The sequence below is a fragment of the Gigantopelta aegis genome, chromosome 6 (genome assembly GCF_016097555.1).
Source record: "Gigantopelta aegis isolate Gae_Host chromosome 6, Gae_host_genome, whole genome shotgun sequence".
In the NCBI taxonomy this organism is placed as follows: domain Eukaryota; kingdom Metazoa; phylum Mollusca; class Gastropoda; order Neomphalida; family Peltospiridae; genus Gigantopelta; species Gigantopelta aegis.
Window position 1 is genome coordinate 43146974 of NC_054704.1, and position 17599 is coordinate 43164572.

Consider the following 17599-nt stretch of genomic DNA (forward strand, 5'->3'; position numbering starts at 1 on the left):
TTCTCATTTTAAACTGTCCATCCGTCACAACACTGAACGTATAATCCGGTTTTTAAATGCAATACAATGGCATGATTTGGCATCCTGAATTGAAGTTCAGCGCCTGAATTAAAATTCATAATGCTATTTTTACTTTATTCCTTAGTCTCATCATCATGTATTGTAAATGTCAGGTAACTCGGGTCCGGGTCGAGTTTGACCCTCGAGTACTTGAATCCAGTATTTTGGACTCACGGAGGACCTACTTCCAAAGTATATTAGCATGCATTACATATAAGAAAATATTTCCCAGAAATACCCAGCCAACCCAGATATTGTATCTGCCCCATGAAAAAGCAATACATTTATTATATTATTCATACATTAAACAAGTGCTGGCTTTTTCGGGGCACATGATATTTGAAGAATGGGTGTGTACCCCCAGCATCCACCCTTAGATCCAAGCCTGTGTAAGACTTGGTCTGTGTAAAAAAAAAAGGGGGGACAAGCGATTTTTATACAGTTTAAATATTATTCACATATATGTTTAACAATTTTAATACTTTTCCTCTTCATATTAAAAAAAATATAATAATAATAATAATAATAATAATAATGATGAATACTGGATACAATGTACGGTAGACTTGTGTTTTAAGAAATGCCTGATCAGTATATTTTGAGAATCTGGATAATCAATTTTTGTATCAGTCAATGATATGCAATTTCAAAAATTAATTTTGTAATATTAAGGATTCATATTAGTTACTGGTAAATATTGTAGCACGTTTTTAAAATAAATAATTTTGCAGCTTGTTATACGATGGTATAACATCAGGAATTCTTTACACACACATTCACACACCATGACCAGAGCCAGGAAATATGTTTGCGAAGGACTAAGGGGAAAAGGGCATTTGGACCAGTTCATGAAAAGGGCAACCCAATAAAAATTAAAAAAGAAAAAACAGAAAAAAGAAGCACTTGTCCCCTCTGGATCTGCAGAGGTGGATCCAGGGGGAACCAGGGGGATGCACCCTCCCAATTTTTCAAGTGCCCTCAAAATGTTCAAGTGCCTGTTTTGTTTGTATAAAAATTGTTTTGCACGTAAGCATTTTTAACTGCATGAAGTTAAGTTAAGCCCAAGCTTTCAGATGTGTGTCTGTGTTATTGAGTCAATAGAGTTCATCACATTGTCTAACGCGAGTAATAAGCGCCCTAAAGTTGCATGATCAAAGTTGCATAATGATAGCCTAATAGATTTTGCTTTGAAATTGTATAGATTTTCACAATTACTAATGAACAATAGGCTCTGTAATTTTTATGTATATCTGCCCTACCTAGACAGCAGCTATAAAATAATCATGACTGAGTTAAAACTGTTTTTAAATAGATGTATGTAGATGATATCAGTTTCATAAGTATCAATGCATACAGTATACCCTTATATTTCAAGATATATATTGTATGGCTTTTGACGTCAGATGCACATATAATTTCGTGTGCACCCTGCAAATGGCTAATTCTACCTTTATTAACCATTTAATATACGTTTTTGTTATGTACACATGAAAACAAACCCAAACCACTGTATATTTCCATCAGTTTCATCATCTAAACTGAAGGAACAATTACAGTTAACATTTTCCCACACGATCGATTATGGATTTTTATAATCGATCATCGTGTAAAAGCCAATCCAATCAATTTTCTGTTGTAATCGATCATTGGAACACCATTAATAGGTCTAACAAAACAAAAAAAACTTTTCTTTTTTTTTATCTCATTTTTGTTATCATGATAGTCATAAAATGTAACATAAGTTAGTTTTATAAAAATTATATTTTACTGCTGTTTCCACCTGGGGTCATTCAACAATTACATAACACCCTGGGTGCGCGTGTGTGTGTGCGTGTGCGTGTGTGTGTGTGTGTGGGTGTGGGTGTATCATAGGATGCATTACAAAAGACTTTTGGGGAATGAGGGGGAATGGGTTAAGTGTTGTGTAATATTTTTAAAACAATTATCTCATTTTATTTATCAAGTAAAATGCAGATAGTCACTTCCATTTTGTTCATTAACTAATGATTTTGTCTCTAGTGTTTATTATCAAACCAATCCAACATAACTATAAAATCCAGTAATATTGTTCAAATTATGTCATAATAATTACATTTCCGTTGCATTCATTACAATATAATGTTATCCCATTGGTCCAGCCATAGTAATGGGAGTTTGTTCATTTCTCAGTGAACGTAAAAACTGTGTCGTCAAGGAACATCATATCACATCATATCTATTGACGTTACTTTATATTGATACTTGGTCTTATTGAGCATTATGGGGGCGGGACGTAGCCTAGTGGTACAGTGCTCGCTCGATGCGCGGTCGTTCTGGGATCGATCCCCGTCGGTGGGCCCATTAGGCTATTTCTCGTTCCAGCCAGTGCACCACGACTGGTGTATCAAAGGCTGTGGTATGTACTACCCTGTCTGTGGGATGATGCATATAAAAGATCCCTTGCTGCCAATCGAAAAGAATAGCCCATGAAGTGGCGACAGCGGGTTTCCTCTCTCATTATCTATGTGGTCCTTAACCATATGTTTGATGCCATATAACCGTAAATAAAATGTGTTGAGTGCGTCGTTAAATAAAACACTTCTTTCTTTCTTTTTATTGAGCATTATTGTTTAAGAAACAAAAAATAATTCAAAATAAAATATGAACTTTTACTGTTATTATTAGTATAAGTATTCTTCAAATTTAATTATAAGGATTGTCTGTTATTTCATCTAGGTATGGATATATAAAGCATAGTATTGTGATTGGCATTAAGAAAGCTTTCTTGTGGGGAATTTTTATTTTATGACATGTCTATAGCATACAGTTATTTCAACATTTAATCTGAAGAGAATCCTTTCTAAAACAGTAAGGGATTTTTACATGAATTTTCCCAGGCGTACATAAAAGAGCCTTTAATGTTACAATAAGGGCGGGATCCAGTTTAGTAGGTAGAGCGCTTGCCTGAGATCTTGCATCGTAGGATCGAACCACCTCAGTGGATACATTATCTGACTGGGTTTTCCCCCTTCCCAACCAGTGTATCATGATTGATGTATCAAAGGCCATGGTATGTTCTTTCCTGTCTGTTGGAAAGTGCATATAAAAGAACCCTTGCTAGTGTTTCTACCAGAAAGAAATTTGTGGGTATGGTGCTATGGAAGTCAATGTAATGACAGTCAACAGAGGATATGGAGGGTCTCCCCCAGAAAGAAAATGGGTTAAGTTTAGGGTTAGGGTTCAGAAAATCGTATAGTAATGGTAAGAATAATTAATTTTGTCAAAGTATTAACTGAAAAAAAAAAAAATCTGCAAAATATTTTGGGTATGGTGCCATACCCGTTTTACCCTCTGGCAGAAACCCTGCTTGCTACTAATGGACTACGAGACAAAAATGACCAAATGTTTGACATCCAATAGCTGATTATTAATAAATCAATGTGCTCTAGTGGTGTCTTTAAACAAAACAAACTTTAACTTATCTGCCATGTACAACTGTATATATTGTAGTTTATATTGTATTATTATAATAATAATGTAGTATAATTTGATTCATAAAAAAGGCCTAAGCGGTGAATAGTTTTGTATTGACTTGCCTCTTTTAATTTTAATTATTATTATTATTATTATTATTATCATTATCATTATTATTATCATGATGATGATGATGATGATGATGATGACTATTATTATTAAAATTATTATTATCATTATTATTATTATCATCATCATTATCATTATCATCATTATTATTATCATTATTATTATTATCAAAGACCTAACACTCTGAGTAGAATGTAGATAATTAATTATTATAGGGCTCACTGGGTATCATGGGTTGTAGAATCTATTTCCCTTGGTGTACCAACCCATTAGTGTTTTCCCATTCCAACAAATATATCATAAAAGCTACATGTAGGTATATATATTCAAAACAATGGTATGTGACAATAGCTTTTTTTTTCATGAGAAAGACACTGTTAAATTTTTTAATACCATTGTGTTATAGATTTTAACAGCATTTTTTCTGACATAGTAGTTTAGCTAAATTTGCTATATATAGAAAGAAATGAACTGTGTTTGCAGGTATTCCTATGTAATGTCTGTCCTTTAGCGACTCCAGATAGTGTAATTGTCAGTTCTTAGAAAGAAAACTAGGTCACAATTTCCTCAGGAATGGATAGGTGCACTGACCGTGACGTAAACCTGCGTAACTTAAATGGAGTTTTATTATAAACAAAAATTTATAATATATTTTAATACATGGATTGATTTAATTTTTTTCATTAAAAAGGTGGGTTTTTTGGGGTTTTAAATTTATGAACAGGTATGTTATATTACGTCACTTCCTCCTTTGCAAATAAGACTCCATTGTTGTAAGTACTGTAGCTCTATTGCGTGTTGGCCATTAACCAAAAAAACACCCCATTAAATTTAGTTTGACAACTGAATTTCTGACTAGAATTGATACTTGTGCATTTAAGTGTATTTTAAGCATATAATTGCAGAAAGATTAAGCTAGCCCAAGCAAATACTGGTATCTAATTCATTTTGTAGGTATGGTGTGATATTAACCTTTTACAGCTATATGTCTAGCAATTTTAGTATTTTAATACCATTTGCCCTTCCATAAGTATTCTCATTTTTCTTTTATGTCTTTATCCCATTCCAACCAGTGCTCAACAACTGGTACAAATGTATGGTAAATCATTCCCTGCTGTGTGCTATCCATTCTGTAGGAAAGTGCATACTATAAAGAGTAGCAGTACAGTAATAGCAGGTCTTGTTTTCAGTCCTCACAATTTTCAGAAGCAAAAAGCAGTGCCATTACAAAAGCTGTTGAAAACAATGTTTAACAGTACTTCCTGTATTAATACTGTTTTTATGGGGCAGGATTTTGGCTCAGTCCTAGGTCCTAGGATTACAGGATCAAAACATTGGGCAAATTTCTCATGTCAGGGGGTGGGGTGTGTGACGTAGCCCAGGGCTTTTTCTTGTTCCAACCAGTAAACCACGACTGGCATAACAAAGGACATGGTATGTGCTATCCTGTCTGTGGGATGGTGCACATGAAAGATCCCTTGCTACTAATTGAAAAATGTACCGGATGCGTGTTTCCTCTCTTAAGACTATATGTCAAAAGTGCCAACTATTTGACATCCAGTACTGCAGGGGGTGGGACGTAGCCCAGTGGTAAAGCGTTCGATTGATGCGTGGTTGGTCTAGGATCGATCCCCGTCAGTGGACCCATTGGGCTATTTCTTGTTCCAGCCAGTGAACCACGACTGGTATAACAAAGGCCATGGTATGTACTATCCTGTCTGTGGGATGGTGCATATAAAAGATCCATTGCTGCTAATCGAAAAGAGTAGTCCATGAAGTGGCGACAGTAGGTTTCCTCTCAATATCTGTGTGGTCCTTAACCCTATGTCTAACGCCATATAACCATAAAATAAAATGTGTTGAGTGTGTCGTTAAATAAAACATTTCCTTCTTTCCTTCCAGTACTGCAATAGCCGATGATTAATAAATCAATGTGCTCTAGTGGTGTCGTTAAACAAAACAAAACTTTTAACTTTTCGTATCAGGGTTATCAGTGGGTTAAGAAAACCTACGTTACCCACGAGTTGTACCATAGTTTATTTGCACTTTACATCCACAGGTTTCAATAACTTTAAGCTAACACCAGGTTACAAATCTTGCACTGCCCGTTGGGTTTGTTCAGATTTATAACCACAACTGGTCAAAGGCAGTGGCATGTGCTTTCCTGTCTGTGGGAAAGTGTATATAAAAGATTCCTTGCTGCATTAGGAAAAATGTAGTGGGTTTCTTCAGAATTACCAAATGTTTGACATGCAATAGCCAATGATTAAGTAATCAGTGTGCTCTGTTGGTATTGTTAAACACAAAACATAACTTTTTGTTCAGATGATGGTGGAAGATTTTGACACACACACATCAGGTTTTATGTCAGTATCATCGGATTGTTTTTTAGAGATCATTTGGAACCTTTAGATATAATATTGACATTTGGGAGAAGTGCAACTTTTTAAAAAGGGGTATCTTCCAAATAGGATCTCCATGATTACTCGAGTACTAGGGCATGGGCCGAGTCTAGGAAGACTTGAGTCTGTTTACAGGACTCGAGTACCCGTAGTAGGTAGAACATAATGATCAACTATAATACAACGAACAATGTAGGACAATAATTTCAGCAGTAAATAATCAGCGATGTAAGTTACTCAATAATTATATGATTATGCGCTAGTTTCTCATTTTAAACTGTCAATCCGTCCATCCGTCACAACACTGAACGTATAATCCGGTTTTTAAATGCAATACAATGGCATGATTTGGCATCCAAGTTCAGCACCTGAATTAAAATGCATAATGCTATTTTTACTTTATTCCTTAGTCTCATCATCATGTATTGTAAATGTCAGGTAACTCGGGTCCGGGTCAAGTTTGACCCTCGAGTACTTGAATGCAGTATTTTGGACTCACGGAGGACCTACTTCCAAAGTATATTAGCATGCATTACATATAAGAAAATATTTCACAAAAACACCCAGCCAACCCAGATATTGTATCTGCCCCATGAAAAAGCAATACATTTATTATATTATTCATACGTTAAACAAGTGCTGGATTTTCGGGGCACATGATATTTGAAGAGTGGGTGCGTAACTCCAGCACCCACCCTTAGATCCAAGCCTGTGTAAGACTTGGTCTGTGTAAAAAAAAGAAAGAAGGGACAAGCGATTTTTATACAGTTTAAATATTATTCACATATATGTTTAACAATTTTAATACTTTTCCTCTTCATATTTAAAAAAATATAATGATAATAATAATATTAATAATAATAATAATAATAATGAACACTGGATACAATGTACGGTAGACTTGTGTTTTAAGAAATGCCTGATCAGTGTATTTTGAGAATCTGGATAATTAATTTTTGTATCAGTGGGATGATATGCTATTTCAAAAATTAATTTTGTAATATTAAGGATTCATTTTAGTTACTGGTAAATATTGTAGCACATTTTTAAAATAAATAATTTTGCAGCTTGTTATACGATGGTATAACATCAGGAATTCTTTACACACACATTCACACACCATGACCAGAGCCAGGAAATATTTTTGGGAGGGATTAAGAGGAAAAGGGCATTTGGACCAGTTCATGAAAAGGGGAACCCAATAAAAATTAAAACAGAAAAAAAAACGAAAAAAGAAGCACTTGCCCCCTCTGGATCTGCAGAGGTGGATCCAGGGGGAACCAGGGGGATGCACCCTCCCAATTTTTCAAGTGCCCTCAAAATGTTCAAGTGCTCTTTTTGTTTGTATAAAAATTGTTTTGCACGTAAGCATTTTTAGCGGCATGAAGTTAAGCCCAAGCTTGCAGATGTGTGTCTGTGTTATTGAGTCGATAGAGTTCACCACATTGTCTAACGCGAGTAATGAGCACCCTAAAGTTGCATGATCAAAGTTGCATTATGATAGCCTAATAGTTTTTGCTTTGAAATTGTATAGATTTTCACAATTACTAATGATCAATAGGCTCTGTCATTTTTATGTATATCTGCCCTACCTAGACAGCATCTATAAAATAATCATGACTGAGTTAAAACTGTTTTTAAATAGATACATGTACTATGTAGATGATATCAGTTTTACAAGTATCAATGCATATACCCTTATATTTCAAGATATATATTGTATGGCTAATTCTACCTTTATTAACCATTTAATATACGTTTTTGTTATGTACACATGAAAACAAACCCAAACCACTGTATATTTCCATCAGTTTCATCATCTAAACTGAAGGAACAATTACAGTTAACATTTTCCCACACAATTGATTATGGATTTTTATAATCGATCATCATGTAAAAGCCAATCCAATCAAATTTTGATTGTAATCGATCATTGGAACACCACTAATGGGTCTAATACAATAGAAAACATAAAATAAATTTTTATCTCATTTTTGTTATCACGATAGTCATAAAATGTAACATAAGTTAGTTTTATAACAATTATATTTTACTGCAGTTTCAACCTGGGGGTCATTCAACAATTACATAACACCCTGGGTGTGTGTATGTGTGTGGGTGGGTGTATCATAGGATGCATTACAAAAGACTTTTGGGGAATGAGGGGGAATGGGTTAAGTGTTGTGTAACATTTTTAAAACAATTGTCTCATTTTATTTATCAAGTAAAATGCAGATAGTCCCTGCCATTTTGTTCATTAACTATTGATTTTCTGTCTAGTGTTTATTATCAAACCAATCCAACATAATTACAAAATTCAGTAATGTTGTTCAAATTTTGTCATAATAATTACATTTCCATTGCATTCATTACATTATAATGTTATTCCATTGGTCCAGCCATGTGAGTTTGTTCATTTCTCAATGAATGTAAAAATTGTGTTGTTAAGGAACATCATATCTATTGACGTCACTTTATATTGATACTTGGTCTTATTGAGCATTATTGTTTAAGAACCAAAAAATAATTCAAAATAAAATATGAACTTTTACTGTTATTATTACTATAAGTATTATAAAATATGAACTTTTACTGTTATTATTAGTATAAGTATGCTTCAAATTTAATTATAAGGCTGTCTTGTGAGGAATTTTTATTTCATGACACGTCTAGCATACAGTTATTTCAACATTTAGTCTGAAGAGAATCCTTTCTAAAACAGTAAGGGATTTTTACATGAACTTTCCCAGGCCTACATAAAACAGCCTTTAATGTTACAATAAGGGCAGGATCCAGTTTAGTAGGTAGAGCACTTGCCTGAGATTCTTGCATCGTAGGATCGAACCACCTCAGTGGATACATTATCTGACTGGGTTTTCCCCCTTCCCAACCAGTGTATCATGATTGATGTATCAAAGGCCATGGTATGTGCTTTCCTGTCTGTGGGAAAGTGCATATAAAAGAACCCTTGCTAGTGTTTCTACCAGAAAGAAATTTGTGGGTATGGTGCTATGGAAGTCAATGTAACGACAGTCAACAGAGGATATGGAGGGTCTCCCCCAGAAAGAAAATGGGTTAAGTTTAGGGTTAGGGTTCAGAAAATCCTATAGTAATGGTAAGAATAATTAATTTTGTCAAAGTATTAACTGAAAAAAAACAAAAAATCTGCAAAATATTTTGGGTATGGCGCCATACCCGTTTTAGCCTCTGGCAGAAACCCTGCTTGCTACTAATGGAACAAAATGTAGCAGATTTACCCTCTGGCAGAAACCCTGCTTGCTACTAATGGAACAAATGTAGCAGATTTACCCTCTGGCAGAAACCCTGCTTGCTACTAATGGAACAAAATGTAGCAGATTTACCCTCTGGCAGAAACCCTGCTTGCTACTAATGGAACAAAATGTAGCAGATTTCATCTTAAGACTACGAGACAAAAATGACCAAATGTTTGACATCCAATAACTGATTATTAATAAATAAACGTGCTCTAGTGGTGTCTTTAAACAGAACAAACTTTAACTTATCTGCCATGTACAACTGTATATATTGTAGTTTATATTGTATTATTATAATAATAATGTAGTATAATTTGATTCATAGAAAAGGCCTAAGCGGTGAATAGTTTTGTATTGACGTACCTCTTTTAATTTTTATTATCATTATCATTATCATTATCATTATTATCATCATTATCATTATTATTATCATTATTATTATTATTATCAAAGACCTAACACCCTGAGTAGAATGTAGATAATTAATTATTATAGGGCTCACTGGGTATCATGGGTTGTAGAATCTATTTCCCTTGGTGTACCAACCCATTAGTGTTTTCCCATTCCAACAAATATATCATAAAAGCTACATGTAGGTATATATATTCAAAACAATGGTATGTGACAATAGCTTCTCTTTTTTTCATGAGAAAGACACCATTAAATGTTTTAATACCATTGTGTTATAGATTTTAACAGCATTTTTGCTGACATAGTAGTTTAGCTAAATTTGCTATATATAGAAAGAAATGAACTGTGTCTGCAGGTATTCAGATGTAATGTCTATGCTTTAGTGACTCCAGATAGTGTAACTGTCAGTTCTTAGAAAGAAAACTAGGTCACAATTTCCTCAGGAATGGATAGGTACATTGACAGTGACGTAAACCTACATAACTGAAGTGGTGTTTTATTATAAACAAAACTTTATAATATATTTTAATACATGGATTGATTTAATTTTTTTTATTAAAAAGGTGTTTTTTGGGGGGTTTTAATTTATGAACAGGTATGTTACATTACGTCACTTCCTCCTTTTCAGATAAGACTCCATTGTTGTAAGTACTGTAGCCCTATTGCGTGTTGGTCATTAACCAAAAAAACACCCCATTAAATTTAGTTTGACAACTGAATTTCTGACTAGAATTAATACTTGTGCATGTAAGTGTATTTTAAGCATATAATTGCAGAAAGATTAAGCTAGCCCAAGCAAATACTGGTATCTAATTCATTTTGTAGATATGGTGTGATATTAACCTTTTACAGCTATATGGCTAGCAATTTTAGTATTTTAATACCATTTGCCCTTCCATAAGTATTCTCATTTTTCTTTTATATCTTTATCCCATTCCAACCAGTGGTCAACAACTGGTACAAATGTATGGTAAATCATTCCCTGCTGTGTGCTATCCATTCTGTAGGAAAGTGCATACTATAAAGAGTAGCAGTACAGTAATAGCAGGTCTTGTTTTCAGTCCGCACAATTTTCAGAAGCAAAAAGCAGTGCCATTACAAAAGCTGTTGACAACAATGTTTAACAGTACTTCCTGTATTTATATTGTTTTTACAGGGTGGGATTTTGGCTCAGTCAGGGAAGCAATTGCCTGAGGCCCTAGGATTACAGGATCAAAACATTGGGCAAATTTCTCATGTCAGGGGGTGGGGTGTGTGACGTAGCCCAGGGCTATTTCTTGTTCCAACCAGTAAACCATGACTGGCATAACAAAGGACGTGGTATGTGCTATCCTGTCTGTGGGATGGTGCACATAAAAGATCCCTTGCTACTGATTGAAAAATGTACCGGATGCGTGTTTCCTCTCTTAAGACTATATGTCAAAAGTGATCCATAACTGGTTCAACAAAGGCCATGGTTTGTGCTATCCTGCCTGTGGGAAGCGCAAGTAAAAGATCCCTTGCTACTAATCGGAAAGAGTAGCCCATGTAGTGGTGACAGCGGATTTCCTCTCAAAATCTGTGTGGTCCGTAACCATATGTCTGACGCCATATATCCGTAAATAAAATGTGTCAAGTACGTTGTTAAATAAAAATTTCTTTCTTTTACCGCCTCAGCTTTGACGCAATCTAAAGCCCTGAGTATTCAAATGCTGTCACTTTGCAACTCTCTACAGTACCACTAAACTGAGTGCATGATACTTCTATGTTCAGAACACTGCAAAGTTGCATTGCAAAATTTCTATTGAAAACGTTTTGTTTGAAGATTACTATATGGGCATCTAACAGTGAAGGAATATTATATTTAGAAAAATTGTACCATATATATAAAATATGGATATGAAGTGAAATTATGGATGATAGGGGTGGGACGTAGCCCAGTGGTAAAGCGCTCGCTTCATGCACGATCAGTCTAGGATTGATCCTTGGTGGGCCCATTGAGCTATTTCTCGTTCCAGCCAGTGCACGACAACTGGTATATTAGTTTCGCACTCCATCCAGTGCACCATGACTGGTATTGCTATCCTGTCTGTGGGATGGTGCATATAAAAGATCCCTTGCTGCTATTCAAAAAGAGTAACCCATGAAGTGGCGATAGCAGGTTTCCTTTCTCAGTATGTGTGGTCCTTAACCATATGTCTGATGCCATATAACCGTAAATAAAATGTGTTGAGTGCATCGTTAAATAAAACATTTCAATCCTTCCTTCTTTATGGGCGATATGTTATATTTGATGTGTACTAAGAGGGTGGAAAACCAACGATGGTGCAGAAATTGTCTGTTGGCAAAACTGTGAAAACATTACTATTTTAAGCACAAAACTAATTTCAATTAAAAATACTATATAATGTTATATGAAGACCACACAATATATATCATAGAATTAATATTATATATATTATAGAAAGTATAGACATCTATTTCATTTATCAGTGATGTATCACTGAATGTTGTGCATTTGCATTTGCAGATAAGATGAAGAGGTTTGATATACCGGAAGTTCCAGTTGAACTGCACTATGAAAAAAAGGTATGTTACAAAAGATGAATTGTGAGGTGAGGGGTGAGGGACTTTTTTATATGTTAATAAATTGTTGACCTATTTTATTAAATAATACAGTACAAAATTGGTATTATATACTAAAAGATTATATAAGAATTGTTTGTAATTTTTTGTGAATTTATTGCTGTATAACAGTCCCAAATTGTATAAAATTGCATATACTAAATTAATGCTAAATTTGTGACCGTTATACATCCATTAATTTCACTTAAAAAATGACAAACAATTCTTATAATTACAAAGTTAGTTGTGCTAACTTATTTATTTAGTTAAAACTAGACATAATTCATAAATCAGTTTCTAACATTATTCCCATGATAAGCCTTATGTAATGACGTCCCATTCGACATAATAACATAATTTTCTGAGGTTTTTAGATTAAAATCCTTCACTAGGCTACGCAATTGTATGCAGTTTGTAACTTGTACATCGATAAATTCATTAAAAAATGACAAACCGTTCTTATATAAGTACAAACACAGAAGCGTATGCAGAGGGTGGGTTTTGGCGGTCAAACCCTCACCTTGATCAAGCAATTGTTCTCTTTTTTTCAACCTAATAAATTTCGCTAGCCACAGTTTATCCTCCCACCTCTTCTAAAATGTATGCTCAAGCACCTGGACACACCATATTTAGTTAAAAATACATATAAATCAGCTGTTAGCATCCTTTCCATGACCTGTTTTACATAATGATGCCCCAGCTGGTGTACTGACATATTTTTGGAGGTTTATCAAAGGATAACTTTCAGTTTTTCTTCAACATCGTCCAATCAAATTAGAGTAAATCGTATAAATGTGGAAAGTTTGTAATTATAAATATTTAAATGTTTGTTATTACTAAGTCAACTTTTCTTTTGGAGACTTATTTTCTCCGACAATTTTGATTGAATTGTTCTGAAAGTTGATACAATGATCCTCTGGTAGAGAAAGATATTTTGAATTTTTGAATTTTTAAATTAAATTTAAAAACATTTAATTGAAAATTTAAAAGTCTTTCTCCTAGATTTTTGATCGAACAGTTCTGAAAGTTGATACTATGATTCTCTGGCACAGTCTTCACAAACTATTAGAGATATACAATGTATTTTGTAATTTTCAAATTTGTATTAAATTTAAATAAAAATTTATCATTAAATGGTCATTACAAATTAATAAATTATCAACTCCTGATAAAATTAAATATTAAATAGTGCAAGGCCCCGTTCCATGAAGCAATCTTAGCACTAAGATCACCTTAGTGCATACGGTAACTATGGACTTAAGGCGATCTTAGGGCTAAGATTGCTTTGTGGAATGGGGCCCTGCTCTATAGGCTGATAGGCCTTCTGTTAACACTAAGCTCACTCTAGGCATATTCTCACATTTAAACAGAATACGGATAGAGGACACTAAATCAAGTCAACCTAGTGAGGCTGTGAACTTTTGCGACTACATATTAATTGATGCTAATTAATATCCATTTTATTCAAGGGATTAGCAAATTTAAAATATGCTTATATACAGGAGTAAATGTAACTTTTTTTTTTTTTTTTTAGCATGATCCGCTTGGCTTTCCTGATGTCATTGAAGATGACACCAGGAACATCGACTCTGCATTCCAGAGCGGTTATGAGAACGATCATGACACCTTAAGTGTAGATGAGACTGCTGCAGATGAGGTTATAACATCCCATCACATAGAAAGCAGCAATCTCTCCAGAAGAGAAGCTGTTGTTGACCAGGCGCAGGACCATGATGGAAGACTTGTTTATGGTTCAAAGGAGGACATCAATACGTTTATAAACAAAATGATGAATAGTAATGACGGATCTGGAGTGATTCTTGAGAGGGTGAGCGTGAGGTTTTGTTAATGGATATAAACAATAATTATTATCATTATAAGCATTGATATTGGTTTCATCAATAGGCATAGCCTATTTAAAAACCTTTCCATACATTGACAGAAGCATATTAACAAACCTACTATAATTATATTTAAATTGGAGGGGTGACATAGCTCAGTGGTAAAGTGCTCATCTCATGCACAGTCATTCTATGATCGATCCCTGTTGTAAAATTTATGTTTTACCCGATTATGAACAATATCACAAATGCATTAAAGGTGCAGACCCACATTTTAGCCCGAGAAAATGGACACGAAGTTTAGTTAATCTACAAACATGTAACATGCATTTGGATACGGTTATAATGGAGAGATGCTAAAGTTTGTGATGTTTAAACAGGGAAATACTGTCAAAAATAACTAGAGCTGGTCTCTATACCCATTACTTCTTAGACGAACATGTTTTTAGAATTATGAAAAATGCATTTTGGGTTATTGCAAAACCTTGGATGACCAGAACCACTTCAGGTGTACAAAAATTAATATTCTAAATAAAATGTATGTAGTCCTAATTTAAATTATTACAAACGGCTTTAATAGTGAAAAAATATGCCGTAGTGTGTAAAAACTAAGGTCTGTGACTTTAAGTGTAAATTAAATACTGAAAAAACTAAAATTTTAACAGGAATGTGACAATAATATGTTTCTTGTTTTGTTTTTTTTACCCCCAACACTTGCATTAACAGCTAACTATTTTTCTCTGTACAGTTCTCCTCCATCTTAAAGATAACCAGTGGCAATTATATTGATTTTACTGTCCATGAACCATTGCAAGATAAGATTGATGTTTGTGAAGATGGGATCACAAAGAAGTTGTTTATAAAGAAAAAGGTTTGTAATATTTTGTTTGAACGTATTTCAATTACTTATTTAAATATTGTTTTGAAATAAACAAGACACTATACTATGTAAACTTTTTATCAACATAATAGCTTGCTAGGAGTTTGAGTTATTTCATCTACTGGTCATATAATAAAAATACATAACTTCACATACATAGTTTTAGCTTCCTATTTATTGCAAGTATTGCAAGCATAGCGGTCGAGTGGTATGTTCTTTCGCAAAATAAACGAGTGCAATAAAAAGGAAGTGAAAACAACGTAATATATACTATGTAAAGTTCTGTATTTATTACATACCTTCTTTTATGTTTTACAAAAACGGTTTTTAATTTAACGTTAGATCTATGATCAAAACTCCTTTCATGGATTCATTTAACGTTAAGAATCATACTCAGATGTCTTAAACAGGGAAGAGTAGTAGTTTACTGGATATTAAGGGGAAAATTTGCCTGTTTGTCTGTCTGTCTATCTACATACCTGCTTTTAATTAATAGGTATTATGGGTAAAATGAATGAAATTTGTAACATTTATTCTGGCGAACACAACAATAAGTGCAGTCCTAATAATTCAAACCCATCCTCTGTTTGTAAACATTATATAAAATGACCTGATAATAGTGAATGATCATTTATAAATTCCCACTGATTCCCAACACTAATCCCACCCAAAATGATGTCCTGTGCTAACAAATAGGATATTAACTGCAGTCATTTTTGTGATTACAAGATAAAACGAGTATTAGAAACTAGAAGATCAGTACCAAAAATTTCATTTATTGAACAATATGTGTACCGAAAGCAGGAAGTAGAAATTAATTTTTGTGGTTACAAGATAAAATTAGAAACTAGAAGATCAGTAAATTAATTTATTGTTCTGTTTCATTTCAGGTGCCCATTGAACAATTCATGGCCCGAAAGCAGGAAGTAGAAATTCCTCTGCAGTACCAGGATTGCAAATGGATGGTTCAGATTTATGGACTTAAAAAACCAGAAGATGATGTCATCATATTAATGGAATATTGTGCAGGTATGGAAAAATGCTTGCTGAAGGTCGTGTTGGTCGTTGTGATGAATTGTGTTTAGTATTTATAAACAAAAAACCAGGTACATTTCGATATGTATGTGTCACTGTCAGGCAGGCCTTTTAAGAATTTGCATCTATTTTGACATCGGAAACTAAGAATAGAAGTAGCTTGCTGAAGTGTGTTGAGTTAACTAGCATACTGTTTCATGTCTCTTTGATTAATGAACTGCATTAACATTTTGTAGATTTGGTGAATTATTATTTTTTATTATTTTACAATTGTTTTTTATTATCCAAGAATTCAGCTTTTGAGGAGAAATGACAATTCGAAATGTGTTAAAGATTTGTTATAAATAATGTCGAATGTTTCCTTTGTAGAACTGTCAAAATTACCAAATATACGATGTCCATTAATTGACGATTACTTTATTAATGTGCTCTTGTAGTGTCATTAAACAAAAGAAATTTTAACATCCTAATCACTTGTTATATGATTACACTGGCAGGTGGCACTATTGAAGACATTGCACACACTGATATGTGGTCTTCAAGTCACTGGCTTATGTTGACTGAACAGTTGCTTGAAGCTCTTGTGTTTCTACAGAACCAAGACATTTGTCATGGTGATATAAAATGTAAGTAATTGCATGATAATCTTATTCATTGTTTTATCAAGTGATAAAAATACATTTTTATTTTTATTCTTGTGGTTTTTAATTTTTTTATTAAATTTAATAATTTTAAATTAAAAATTAACATGGAAAATTTAAAAGTCTATTTTCTAGAGTTTTGTTTGAAAAGTTCTGAAATTTGATACTATGATTCTCTGGGGAAGTCTTCACAAACCAATTGTCTATTTTGAGTATTTGGGAATTTTAATTAAATTTTAAATGTTCAAAGAGTGTTTTCTCCTGGAGTTTTAGAAATTTTACCTCTGCTATTGACATTCATCATTGGAGATTTTCTAATTCTGATTTGTCTGCTTTCTGTACAGGATCCGTCCGTAAACCTTTGCTTTGAAGTCTCATCTTGTTATATACCGGTAGTTTCAATTCAATTATCCTGAAACTTGGTACAATTATCCTCAGGGATACTTTCCAAAACCTAATAGATATTTCAGAAATTTAGATTTTTTTTTTTTTTTTTTAATGTAAATCTTTCAATTTAAATTGAAAATTAAATAGTGGAGATGTATAGGGTGATAGGTTTCTTGTTTGTATTTATTAAAGTATAACTTTTTCAAATTTATCCAGCCAGTGCACCACGACTGGTATATCAAAGGCTGTGGTATGTACTACCCTGTCTATGGGATGGTGCATATGAAAGATCCCTTCCTTTCTTTCACAAATTTACTACATGCTATACTGTTTTGAAAAACTTTGTGACTGTTAAACACCAACAAATTCCCCCAAAATTAAAACCAGTTCTTGTATGGGTTAAAAATTAAATTAGAAATTATAACAAAAAATGTATGGTACCGTAATATTTTAACTATAGTGTGTATTGAACATTTTACAT

At 33.5% G+C, this 17599-nt stretch overlaps 1 protein-coding gene across 3 annotated transcripts in view; it reads left to right on the forward strand.

Annotated features, from left to right (window-relative positions):
• LOC121374303 overlaps positions 1 to 17599 on the forward strand; it is a 32729-nt gene that overhangs the window by 9031 nt on the left and 6099 nt on the right. For 2 of the 3 annotated variants that reach the window (XM_041501355.1, XM_041501354.1), the window contains exons 2-6: positions 12240 to 12298; positions 13869 to 14162; positions 14924 to 15046; positions 15946 to 16084; positions 16588 to 16716. In XM_041501355.1, coding sequence (XP_041357289.1) covers positions 12245 to 12298; positions 13869 to 14162; positions 14924 to 15046; positions 15946 to 16084; positions 16588 to 16716 — 739 coding nt within the window. In that variant the 5' untranslated portion in view covers positions 12240 to 12244. Of the gene's footprint in view, positions 1 to 12239; positions 12299 to 13866; positions 14163 to 14923; positions 15047 to 15945; positions 16085 to 16587; positions 16717 to 17599 lie in introns of those variants that run through there. The other variant, XM_041501356.1, reaches the window with a different exon arrangement.